General features: G+C 30.3%; 2 protein-coding genes across 3 annotated transcripts; one reads left to right on the forward strand and one right to left on the reverse strand.

Moving 5' to 3' along the window:
* The first annotated feature begins 252 nt into the window (after positions 1-252).
* On the forward strand, positions 253-1,520 carry LOC7497062 (transcription termination factor MTEF1, chloroplastic). Its single transcript, XM_002317255.4, has one exon. The coding sequence runs from the start codon at positions 395-397 to the stop codon at positions 1,376-1,378; it is 984 nt and encodes a 327-aa protein (XP_002317291.4). The 5' UTR covers positions 253-394; the 3' UTR covers positions 1,379-1,520.
* A 915-nt stretch (positions 1,521-2,435) lies between these two features.
* Positions 2,436-11,215, reverse strand: LOC7497061 (uncharacterized). 2 transcript variants are annotated; one of them, XM_024611485.2, is made up of 7 exons: positions 10,255-11,215; positions 7,062-7,588; positions 6,908-6,975; positions 3,497-3,550; positions 3,299-3,388; positions 2,996-3,172; positions 2,436-2,841 (listed from the first exon to the last, which is right to left on the reverse strand). In XM_024611485.2, exons 1-7 carry the CDS (start codon positions 10,746-10,748, stop codon positions 2,797-2,799), a joined length of 1,455 nt encoding a protein of 484 aa, XP_024467253.2. In that variant the 5' UTR covers positions 10,749-11,215; the 3' UTR covers positions 2,436-2,796. The 2 variants fall into 2 exon arrangements, with proteins under 2 accessions (XP_024467253.2, XP_002316725.3); XM_002316689.4 differs by having other exon boundaries at positions 7,062-7,609; positions 10,255-11,207.
* Between the last annotated feature and the right edge of the window lie 1,523 nt (positions 11,216-12,738).

Below are 12,738 nucleotides of genomic sequence, written 5' to 3' on the forward strand. Positions count from 1 at the left end.
TGATATGAAGCCTGAAAGTACTATTTTTTATTTTAATTATTTTCCTAATTAATTTTAGATTTTAATTATTTATTTCCTACTTAATTTAAAATTTTTAATTTATTAATATTTTACAATTTAAAAATCTTAATGCTAAATGTATTTCATTAATTATATAAGTTCAATTAAATTTTGTTTATAAAAAAATTTAAATTTAAATTTAATATAAATATCTAATTTATTTAACAGAGATTCAAACTTGGAAATTTACTCTATAGGTTTATCTTTGCTATAGACTCATCATATTATCCAGAAACTTCAGATTCCCTTTAAGCTATCCATGCAATCCAATTTTATCCAATCAAATTGAAGCATACTTGCACGTGTCATTTTGAAATGCTAAGAGAGAAAACAAATGAGATTAGATTGTGGCAATAGAGTTCCCCTCCTCCTCCTACTGTCTCTCTGTCGGTCTTTCACCATGCCGCTACCACCACCAGCAGCAGCAGCGTTACACTCTTCTTTGTGTTTTTCTTCTCCGAAGCAGACACCCCAACCCTCAATTTCTCAGCAACCAAACATCCAGTTATCGGTAAAGTCCAAAAGCCTCCTTCACAAGCACCCACTGTACACACCAGCCCACACAAATATCTCCTTTGAAATCAAAGAAAAGATTCTGTGTCTTGAAATCATGGGAGTTGACTCTGGCAAAGCATTATCCCAAAACCCTTCTCTCCACACCGCCTCTCTAGACTCCATTCAGTCCATAATCTTCTTTCTCCAATCCAAAGGAATCCACCAAAAGGACTTGCCTAGGATATTTGGCATGTGTCCAAAAGTTCTCACTTCTAACATCAGAACTGACCTTAAACCTGTTTTCAACTTCCTATCCCAAGACTTAAAAGTCCCAGACAATAACTTCAGAAAGGCCATCAACAAGTGCCCAAGATTGCTAGTTTCTAGCGTGAGAGACCAGCTCAAACCATGCTTGTTTTATCTTCAACGGCTTGGGTTTGAGGATTTGGAAGCCTTGGCTTATCAAGACCCTGTGCTGTTGGTTTCTAATGTTCAAAACACCTTAATTCCTAAATTGAAGTACTTGGAGAGCATAGGTTTTTCAAGAGATGAAGCTGTGGCTATGGTTTTAAGGTGTCCAGCATTGTTTACTTTTAGTGTCGAGAATAACTTCAAGCCAAAGTTTGATTACTTTGCCGAGGAGATGAAGGGGAAGTTGACAGAGTTGAAGGGGTTTCCTCAATATTTTGCTTTCAGTTTGGATAAGCGAATTAAGCCAAGGCACGTCGAGGTTGTGCAAAGTGGGGTCAAAATTCCTCTGCGACTGATGCTCAAGAGCACCGATGAAGAGTTTGGGGAGATGATAAGGCCAGGGGCTGGATAAGAGTGTGCCATAGTACATTGAGAACATGCCTATTTACCTGTTTATTTATCGTGTTGTATAAAGATGTATATATATCCTCCAATAATAATTCTGTAATTTTTCCTTCTTCTAATGAATAGGCAATTTGATTTCTTTTTTGACATGATTATCATTTGTATTATAAATATTATTATTTTTATTATAATTATAAATATTAATATTAAAAATATTATTATTTGTGTTATAAATATTATTATTTTTACTATAATTAATAATATTATAATAAAAATATTATTATTTGTCTTATAAGTATTATTATTTTTATTATTATTAATATTATTAATAAAATAATTAATAAATTTGAAAAAATATTATTATTTATATTATAAATTTTTATGATATTTTTTATGAAAATAAAAAATAAGTCTGTTGCATAGTACATGCACTTAACTAATAAATACCTAAAACATAAAATAAAAGAGTTAACACTTAAGGTTATAATAATCTCTCTTTCTCTCCTAAAAGGATTTATGAGATTTTTCAATGGTGGTTCGTGTGGATTACTATTAGAGACTAGACACTTAGATGACTTGCCGTTTGTTCCCTTTGATGGTTTTATTTGTATATATCTTCTCTGTATTTGTTGTTTTTAAAGCATACTTACTTTTGATCTTTAATATATTTTTACATTTGATCCAAAAAAAATTATTCAAAGCTCAAAAAACTTTTGATCTTCAAATAATCTTTGTATAAACCCTAAATAACCCTAAATTTGTTTAATGAAATCCTTGAAACTCCTAAAAAAATCTTAAATTTATAGTTTTTATTGTGTATATATGTTTTGAGAAACTCAATAATTACAATTAAGGATGCTTTAAAATATTATTAGTGTGCATAAATTAGTGTGCAAATATAATTACTCATGTATTAATATTATTCAGTTTAAATTAGCTGATTGGAGATGCTGAAAGTGAAAGATGTCAATGCAAGATCTGAAAGTTTGATAATCTTATAAGATCGGCTTAATGAGATCTGCTGTGGGATCAGTGCAGTGGGTGGATTAATTAATTGGGAGACGTTGATCTTGAAATGCCTTATTGAAGTCAAATACCAAGTTACAATCAATAATTATTGACCACAAATTAAAATTTTTTAAAAAAGAAGCAAAGAACATTAGTACATTATCCATCTTTCTCATTGTTGCGTAGCATATCTTGTCTCTCATTGTTCAGAAATTAATCAAGGAACGTTGGAAAGCATGCAGAGGATGAACATGAACTATTCTGAATACATGATTTGTTTTCAATTTCCAGCAATTTGCGTCGCACACATCTATTCTGGATATGTTCTTCATTCTCCGTTTAGTTGATCGAGCTAGCTTCTCTTGTTGGTTTTCAAAGCTGAAGAAACTGAGTGCAAAAAAAATCCTGAATCGTCTACTAGTTAAACAACAAATCTTGGGAGATGAAAGAAGCCCATGCATCCTGTAACCAACGTAAAAAAACTAGAATTATATATATTGAAACTTTTTCTCATGATTTAACAGCATAAATTAACCAGCCTAACATCTTAAGCAAATTTCTTTGTTTTATCCCTTTCTGTGTTAGGTTCCAGCCATGGCAAAAGGCAAAGATTTACCTGCAGGATGGAGAAGGCCTTCTCTGCGACATATTTCTGTGAGAGTGTACCTCCTCTTTGTTGCAACTTGTCAGGATGGAGACATAGCCTTGCTTTCTGATAAGCTTTCTTTACTTGTGAGCTCTCAATGAGGCTTGTTAGGGCGATTGCATACCAACCGCTATTTGGCCATAGAATCTGCGTTCATTCAAATATTTATAAAAAGATATATCATTGCACTATATATTAATTTGGAGAAGCCCTAAAAAACAAGCAAAGGAAAACGCTGAAGTACGTAATATATAGCTAAATTATAGAATATACGTGATGAAGTGTGGATAGCAGCAGACGGATATTAGTTTCCTTGCCAGCTGACCACAGCCTAATGTCTTCATCCAATAACTCCATCTCCATCTGTAGGTTTTTTTTTTTTTAATAGAAAAGGAAACAAAAGCATCAATTAAAATATTTATTACTAATTTAATTAATGAATGGTTAATTTTGCAGTGCAACGATGCTTACATCTTTTTCTGATTTTTCTACTTCTTCTCTTCTGGATTTCTTCAGCTCTTCTTCCTGCAGAAGTAGAAGGGGAAATATATCTCAGACTTAAATTGTTCCCACATTTAATCTCTTTAATTTTCAAAACAATATTCATATTCAAAAACTGTAGTTATGTCTCTTGATTCTTTGTTAAAAAATGGTATTTGAAATCCTCTCTTGATCCTTAATTTGAATGTGAAATCTGTAAGTTTAAAAATCAAAGATGAACAAGAACATTGGGGAACTTATTGGGTCTACAATACTTTAGAAGGTTTCACGATGATCTAGCTACGATATTGTCATCGATGCTGAATGCATATAATCTTGACAATATTATAGCAAATGATCCAGCATAAACGGAAGCTAACTAGCTTGTAGCAAGATAACAGTGGTATTTATTTCGTCTTGTTGATGCACTGCTATACAAAATACTAAATATTTGAGTGTTCATTTCTTTGTAGTTAATTGGTTAATTCTATATAGCATCGATTTTGTTCATATAAATATAATTAATTTATTAATAAAAAATTATTTATTTTTAATATTCAATAAATATTTTATTAATGAATATAATATTTGATTAATAAATCTAAAGTAAAGATAAAATCCTTGACAAAAATTCCTTGCAAAGAAAATTATAAAGTCATTATACACTACTAAAAAATCAACCTATTAGCAACTAACTAGTCCGTTGCAGATAATATTAAAATCTATTGCTGAAAAAATTCAGCAACGGAATTAGCAACAGATAATTTTATATGCAAATAATAGATGCTAATTTTTTAGCAACGGATTATCAGTTACTGATTTGTTTAGTAACCAATTATCCGTTGCTGAAATTCGGTTGCTAAATGTGTAAATCAGCAACGGATATTCCGTTGCTGATTAAAAATTCTTATCCAGTTCAATTTCAATTTCAAAAATTTGAAATTGATTCTGCCAAAATTAAATCTAATATAAAAAAAAATTAAAATATTAATATTTTTATTATCCCAAAATCAAACCCACATTCCCACAATCTGCCCTCTTTTGCATTTCCGATGCCTGCGTTCTTTCTTCGTGTCCGTTCATATCGCAAAGCGGGGCGACGCCAGGTTGGTTAAAAAGAGCGGGGCCAACCAAGACCCCCAGAGAAAGCTTTGCTCGATACCCAGGAAAACTTTGTCCTTATCTCTCGTTAATTTTTATTACAATCCCAAATCAAAGCCAAAAACATCCTCAATCTCTCTCTCTCTCTCTCTCAACTACTTGTACAGAAGAAGTTTGGAAGCATAAATTAACTGGAGAAGAAGTTAAGAAAGTAACAAATTATATTTGTGGGAAATGACGCATGATAGAAATAGGTAGAATTGAAAGGGACATATGGATTTGGTTTATGGAGAAGGAATAAAAAGGGAGATATGGGTTTGGTTTATGGAGAAGGAATAGAAAGGAAGATGAGAAGGAATAGAAAGGGAGATATGGGTTAATTAGGTTTCTGCAGAGAAGTATAGAAAGGGATAATATTGGGTTCTTTCGGAGAATGAAGAAATTTTGCAACTGTGGGGTTCCTTTTGTTTTCTGGAGAAGTATAGAAATGGTCATTATTATTTATTGTTTTTTTTTAAGTCAAAATTTAATCTTTTTTTTTAACAGCAACCATATTAGCAACGGCAAATCCGTTGATGATTTTTAATATATTAATTTATTTTTTAGTATCTGATTTTTCGTTGCTAATCCGTTACTAATATATATATATATATATATATATATATATATATATATATATATATATATATAATCCGTTGCTAATCTGTTGCTAAAATTGCATCTAAATTATTCTGATGCTAACATCCGATGCTAATCACCCTTCTTTTTAGTAGTGATAATTATGATATTCTTATTGTATCAAAGTATTGTTCCTAAATATTTCTAGTCAATGTTCTATTAAAACTGAACATTAATTAGAGATGTTGAAACTAATATATATTATGTTTTTTTATATAAAAGAAAATAGTTATTCTCATAAGCTGAGGCATGAGAGATACCTAGAACTAATATATAGGTACATGTTGGATGACATGTACACTAAACTGACCCACATGAAAATTTCATATGTGATCCTTAGACTTAAGATCACATGTGTATATAGAAAGGCTCACGTAATAGTTGTATAAGTGATTCTTAAACTTGAGATCACTAAGTTATCTTATATAAAGAGTGTTAATTTTTGATCCTGCTACACATTGTCATAATCAAGAGTAACAAATAAATAGATATTGGATATAACATAAATTATATGAAGCTATTTAAGTATTCAAGAGAGGATTCATCACCCTAAGTGAATTAAAAAAAATGTTTCATATATTCTCAAATAATATCGATTGTAAATCCTTGCGTAAGGTACGTGGAATGAGATTTGAAAAGAGTTTTAAATCTTATTCAAATAATTAAGAACTATGGTGTTGAAAATAAACATGATTTGGTAGAATAAACACACTTCATGTTATAATATCTAAATCAAAACATTGTTGATGAAGGGATAATAATTACACTAAGAAACTAGTTACTGAAAGATTAAATCAAACCATTATTGATTTTTCTAATATTTAAAAGATCATGACATGTTGATAGACATTATACTTAATTTTAAAATATAAATCAATTAATTGTTGAGTTGATGAAAAATTAATTTATTTAATCATATTTTATGTAAGATTTTGATTTATATTTGAGTCAACTTATTAGGAAACCGAATGGGTTATACACATAAGAATCATTGGTCAGAAATTAAAATTAGATGATTAATCAAGTGTGGCTTGATTCTAAATAAATTTTAGAAATTGAGGACAGGAATGTAATTAACACAAGATATTACAATTCTAGACCTATAAAAAAATCAATTAAGAATTTAATTGAGTAAATTTCTAAAACTAACCTAAAATAATATATGTGATATTATTTAAGGTGCAAGTTGATATTTTTTTCATTCTTAAGATTTTTAATTTTTTCTATAAATAGAAAGATATGTCTCTTACTTTCTTAGATAAGAAAAATATAGCAGGTAAATATTTAAAACACAAAAGAAAAGAACTAGAACTATAAAGTATAGTGATTCCTCTCTCCTAAAAAGATTTAGAAGATTTTTCATTAGTGATTTGTATTGATTACCATTAAAAGGTCAAACACTTGGATGGTTTGTGGTTTACGACAACTCAACCATGAAAAAAATATTAAAAGTTAAAAAGAACATATAATCTACAGATAATCTTCACATAAACCCTAAACAACTCTAGATTTATCTAATACTCTCAAAAAAATTTAAAATTTAAAACTTATATATTTCTTGAAACCAATATTCTTATAATCCATTTATCAATAATGCTTCGGAGAAAAAAAGAAGTGATTTACCATAGTGCATTGCCTACTCCCATGTCCATCCAATTGATGCCCAACAAAATCATGCACATTACGCCTTTCTGCATGATTTCAATGACAAAGAGACAGATCTTGTAAATTATATAATCAATAAAATACCATACAAGACATCAGGATATTTCTTTACCTTCTGCTTCATCTGAGTGGTGGTCCATCGAAACATTTTCGTGCTGTCTATCAAAAGATCTTGAGCGGAATTTCTCCTTAGCCCATGCAATTGCTTCGTCAATAGAAACTGCTTCGCCCGTCCCTTCTCTATGATCAGAATTGATCTCGATAACATAAGAACTCATTACTTCATCTTCATCTTCATCTTCAACCTGTTCCAGTTCTTCTTCTAGCATTACATTACACTGTACACCAGCTTTTGCCTCTGGTTCATGACACAGTGAAGAGGCCGGAGATGAAGGGGAGTTGAGTTCTAAATCATCCACAGAAATCTTGATGCTTCGGTGTGAATGGGGCTCAAGACTAATGGTTTCCGGGGATGAGACCTGCCGTGAAACCTTAAAATAAGAGGAGCAGCATCTGACTTTCTCATCAATGTATTCATTTTCCATGTAACATTTCTCGGTATGATTGCGTGGAAAAGATGGCATGTTCCATTGTCTCCCAGCTGGTTGTCCTTCGGGCCTCCCTGTGGCTGAGTTCCATCTGTAAGGTACATTGATTGGCCTATATGGATCAGATGAAAATATTAGCGTTCTAATTCATTGTTGAGATGCAAAACAGAGAGAACAAAGCTTTAGTGTGCTTGTATACATGGATATAGTTGCTCATTCAACTGCAAATCTAATTCCATAAATTAATTAAACCTTCTCTCCTTTCAGCTCATTTAAGAAGCCAGCCCTTCACGTTCCCGACAAATCACAAAAGTTTTAAAAAGATTTGTTTTATATAAAATATTTTATTAATTTTTTGGTTTTTTTTAATAATTTATAAAAGAATTGTCCAACGTAAACTTTATATTTATTTTATTTGTTAAAAAATATTTTCAACTGAAAAAATGTTAAATATTTATAAAAAATAATTCATTTATAATATAATTCATTCATAATTTTATATATATTATTATATTACCATTATCATCATTATCATTATCATCATCCTTTCTCGTATTATCATTATCATCACCACTATTTTATAATCAAAACATATCAATATTATTTTACTACAAACATATTTTTTTTATTAAATATAATAAAATAATTTATACATAAACTATTTTTCATTCCTAAAGTATACTTTGCACAAAACAATCGCCCACTACGTATATAAACTAACTCTCTCTCTCTCTCTCTTCATTTCACATAAGCCACCACCTTTGACGTTCTCTTTCTCCTTCTCATCCTCTTGTTTCTATGTTTTTATGTTTTCTTGATTCTGATACTCTCTCAAGGCTCAGCTCTTAATTTCTCCTGATTTGTTTTTTAATTTGCTAATAAGCTTTTAATACACAATAGATATCCCTGTTTCTTTCTTTCCAAGAAGTTTCAGACTTGAAACTCTTTTTTAATTAAAAAAACATATTGCTATTAATTAACTTTTGGAATTTAAAATCTTTCTTCTATTAAAAAAATCTCTTTATATCTACTTGAGAAAAATCAATTCAAAATTCTGGAAATGAATTTTTATTTAAAAAGAAGCGACCATTGAGTTACCTAATAAATATATATATATATATATATATATATATATATATATATATATATATATATATATATAAATAAAAGGTGTGGCTCTTTTAAGTCCAAATTGAATCCCAAGTGCATATATTTTGGGGGTAGAGGTTAAATTGAAAGACAGAGGATTAAAGTGAAAAATATAGTTAATATAAGTGGCATCTTTGAAATTTATTTGAAAATTCATTTTAATTCCTCATCTTTTTTAGATATCAGGACTGGTTTTTATAATTTAAAAAAGATATATTTTGATACCAAACTTTATTTTGGATCATGAGACAATAATAATTCAACAGAAAGCAAATAAAAAAATATATTAATGAAACTCAATTCTTAAACAACTTAATGTTTCAATGAATCTAATGTTAAAGAATGAAGTTGAGAAAATAATAATAACTTCATCAAAAACAAATTAAAACAAATTATGAAGTTCTATATTTAATAAATCTAATATTAAATGATAAAATTAAATAAAAAAATTTAAATAAAAAAAATCCTCAAAACTTTTTGAAAACTAAAATGAAAACAGGAATTGGTTTTTCATTGTTCATTGATAAAATGAAAGGCCAAACCTTTTTAATAATCATCATTTTATTAGATTTAAAGCTGAGAATAACTATAAATGAAGCTAATTAAACATAAATATACCATTTCACCGAAATACTAATTATAAGACTTTGCATTGAAATATGAGATTGAAGTTCTGTTTAATTAGAACTAAAACAAACCATCTGGAGGGGAACAGAACAAACATTTTAAATTAAATTCAAATTAAAAAATTAAATGAAGAGACTGTTCACGTAGATACAAAACCACATTGAATTACATTGATGATTTACAGTTCAATTTTTATTGCTCAGAAATGTATATTTTTTTATTTTTACTTATTTGGTCCCTGTAGCTTTTTATGTTTATATTTGGGACACTAAACTTCATTTTTTTATATTTTAATTCCTAAAAGGTCAAAAAGAAGAAAGAAAATCTTTTAAAAAGCAAGACCTGTGTGCCTGGCCTCCTGAACCTTGGAGCTTCTGACTTGACCTTGAAAGGCAAAGCCCGTCTAGGCCATCCCTTCGCATTAGTCATTCATATACTTCCAACAGTAATTATTAATATGTATGTTTTAGAAAACAAATCATCATGAATATTAAATGAGAATAAAGTGTTTTTTAATTTATCGTTTTATACAATTTTCTCAAATTAATTATTATTTTATTTCTCAAAGGCGTAATTTCTTATTTTTTTTAAATTAGTTTTTCAATCCATAATAAGTGTTTTATTAGAAAATCACGCTATGAATAAAAAATAAAAAAAAGAAGCTATTTATTTTGGTTGGAGGGAGAACGAAACAGTTGAAAATTAAACAGTTTCTGTTTCTTCATTACAGATTAATTAGTGTAAGAATATGGATAGAGATTAATTAAGGGTAATTATCTGACAGTGCGAGGTTAATTATCATCCCTTTTATTTGAAACTTCTGAACAATCTCTCTCCACCGCCGTGATGTTTTTTCATTCCTTACTTGACCCCCGAAATTATGGGATCTTAAATAGTATATAACGTAAAAAAGGAACTTACTTTCAAACCGACAGAAAAAGAGAGAGAGAGAGAGAGAGAAATAGTTAAAAGATGGGGGACCTGAGCTTTGAAGCGAAAGAAGATAATGCAACGTCATCTCCGGTCACCATCCGCCGTTGAGGACTAAGCTCCTCCGAACTCAGCACCGACGAAGAGTTGGACTTGGACTTGGAGTTGGCCCTTGACCGTTGCCTGGACCTCCTGCCCTCGTCAGACAACCTAAACACATCACTGTAGAACCCTTCTCCCCTGGCCGGGATTCTGAACGCCGGCAGGCTACGTCCGCCATTCTTTTTCCCTTTCGAAAGAGAGTCCGTTTCTGGGAGGAAAATCTCCTCATAGAAAGAAGAAGAAGAAGAAGAAGATCTGGTGAAATCGGCGGGGAATTTGCGAGAGAGAACACTCCTTGGAGGCCCACCGAAGACGTCAGAGAAGTCATCTGGGTCCAATCTGGCATCCATGGAATGTCTTGTGGTTGCAATATCCTCCATGGAGCGGCGTCTTGGGACGCTCGGCGTTGGCACTCCCATGCGCATTCGCCACGACTCATCCATGTATTATATATTAAAACAAATTTGCCACAACGTCCTACTCCTACTAATCTTGCTGATATAGATGTGTGTGTAAAGGTAAGAGTACATACCACATAAAAAGAAAGAAGGGGAGACGGTTAAAAATGAAATGCCAGAAAGGAAGAGATCAGGGAGGTTTAATCATGCATTTGGTGGTGGGATGTGTGTGTGTGTCTAAATACGCAAGAGGAGATAAAAAAAGAGAGGCATGAAGATATTAATTAAAAGATGTTGATCAATATGTCTAGGAAAAAGGCAGGAGCAAGCGATTCATTGGCTCTCTCTTTTAAAGTTTTATGGATGTTGTTTTGTGGTTGAACTTTTCTTTTTTTCTTTCCTGTCGGGGTGGGGAAGCAAATTAGGCAAAAGCAAAAGCAAGTTGGGAGGGTGATGATGAGATGATATTTAGAATGATGGAGGATGCACTGGAGAATCACCACCGCCATCATCATCATCAGCGTTGGCACTCGCATGCTTTCCTTGAAAGATGTTTTTGGATGGATGAAGAGCTTTCAGGCCCCACGGTACCCCCCATTCTTTTATTTTGGTATTATCAGTTTCCTGTTTAATTTGGAATAATAATCTTTCCCTCTGCTACCTGTTCATGCTTCCTAAACTTGATATGAATAATAATAATCCCCGGCCCTGCTAGGTGTAAAACTATTTATTTCACTAATTAATTTGGGAAATGTATGAATTTAAAGTCTTATATAGTTCTATATATATAAACTTGAGCTTGTCAATTGATATCTATGTTGTTTAAATTATGTTCTAAGATAACGTTTTACGTGTAGGTGTTTGAGGAGAGTGTTTTTATGTGAATTTCTGTGCAAAACCAAGAATAACTGAGAGAGAAGTTTGTTTGGATCCGGAAAAATATATTGCTTTTATCCGACAACATCTGTAGAAACCAGTGATCAACTAGAGAGCAAAACATTGGATATGTTTCCCTCTCTAAGCCCTACGGCGTGATCTAGCTCACAGAAGCTTAGGCTTGATTCTAAGCCCATGTCTGTATTCTTTTCTTTTTTTACTAATATATTAGAATTATTTTATTTTTCAAATTTATTTTATATATATATATATATAATTGTATTACATATTTTTCTTTGTCATTTCATCAAATTAAATGAAAAATTAATTAATTTAAGAAAGTTATAGTTTAGTTTATATTAGTGTTGTAATTTATATATAAAAAAACTAATTAAAGGTATAAATTTTTAACTAAATTAATTATTTAATTTTTTCATGTTATGTAAGGAAAAAAAAAGCAATAGTAATATTAAAATAAATAAAAAATGTTGTGTCCACCTTTCTAAATATATTATACAAAGATAAAAATAATATAAAGATAAGAAAAAAAATTAGAATTTTGTATTGTCTTATCCACCTTTAACAAAATTAAATATAGATAGATATTCACTTTTTTTATCCAATATAATAACATTTTCATCTTTATTTGTCAATTTGTTTTTATTGTTCTCTATTATTCTTTTTATCCTAAAAAAAACCGAATGCTATGAATGGGTTTTTCACATATCATGTTATTTCAAACCCGAGATATGAGATCGTGATATCCTCACATAAAAAAAATTAAAAAAATCACAAAACTCAAAGGTTCAATAACCTAATGTTAAAGGATGTAATTGAAAAAATATTTTCAAAAAAAAAACATCAAAGAAAAAACTCGAGTCAATCCAGATTACTCTACTAACTCACCATGTACGATATGAGATCACGATAAAAAAAATATTTTTAAAAAAAGGAACCGAAGTTAAATAAATAAATAAAAATATTGAAAAGAACCCAAGTCAACTTGGGTTAACTTAACTAACCCGAGACCCAAGTCATTGAAAAATGGACCTGGACCTAGAACGCTTAAGGTTCAATAATCTAATATCAAATGATAAAATTGAAAGTACCTAAAAATTCAAGATACATGGATAACCCCTCAGAAGGCAAAAATAAAAAA

This window comes from Populus trichocarpa, chromosome 11 (genome assembly GCF_000002775.5).
Source record: "Populus trichocarpa isolate Nisqually-1 chromosome 11, P.trichocarpa_v4.1, whole genome shotgun sequence".
Taxonomy (NCBI): Eukaryota; Viridiplantae; Streptophyta; class Magnoliopsida; order Malpighiales; family Salicaceae; genus Populus; species Populus trichocarpa.

Excerpts from the sequence above, each read along its gene's own strand:
- LOC7497062 (XM_002317255.4), top strand. The coding sequence starts at position 395 with ATGAGATTAGATTGTGGCAATAGAGTTCCCCTCCTCCTCCTACTGTCT.
- LOC7497061 (XM_002316689.4), bottom strand. The coding sequence starts at position 10,748 with ATGGATGAGTCGTGGCGAATGCGCATGGGAGTGCCAACGCCGAGCGTC. Across the intron at positions 3,389-3,496 it reads TAGAAAAATCAGAAAAAGAT|ATGGAGATGGAGTTATTGGA; the intron begins GTAAGCATCGTT and ends AAAAACCTACAG. Across the intron at positions 2,842-2,995 it reads AGGCCTTCTCCATCCTGCAG|GATGCATGGGCTTCTTTCAT; the intron begins GTAAATCTTTGC and ends CGTTGGTTACAG.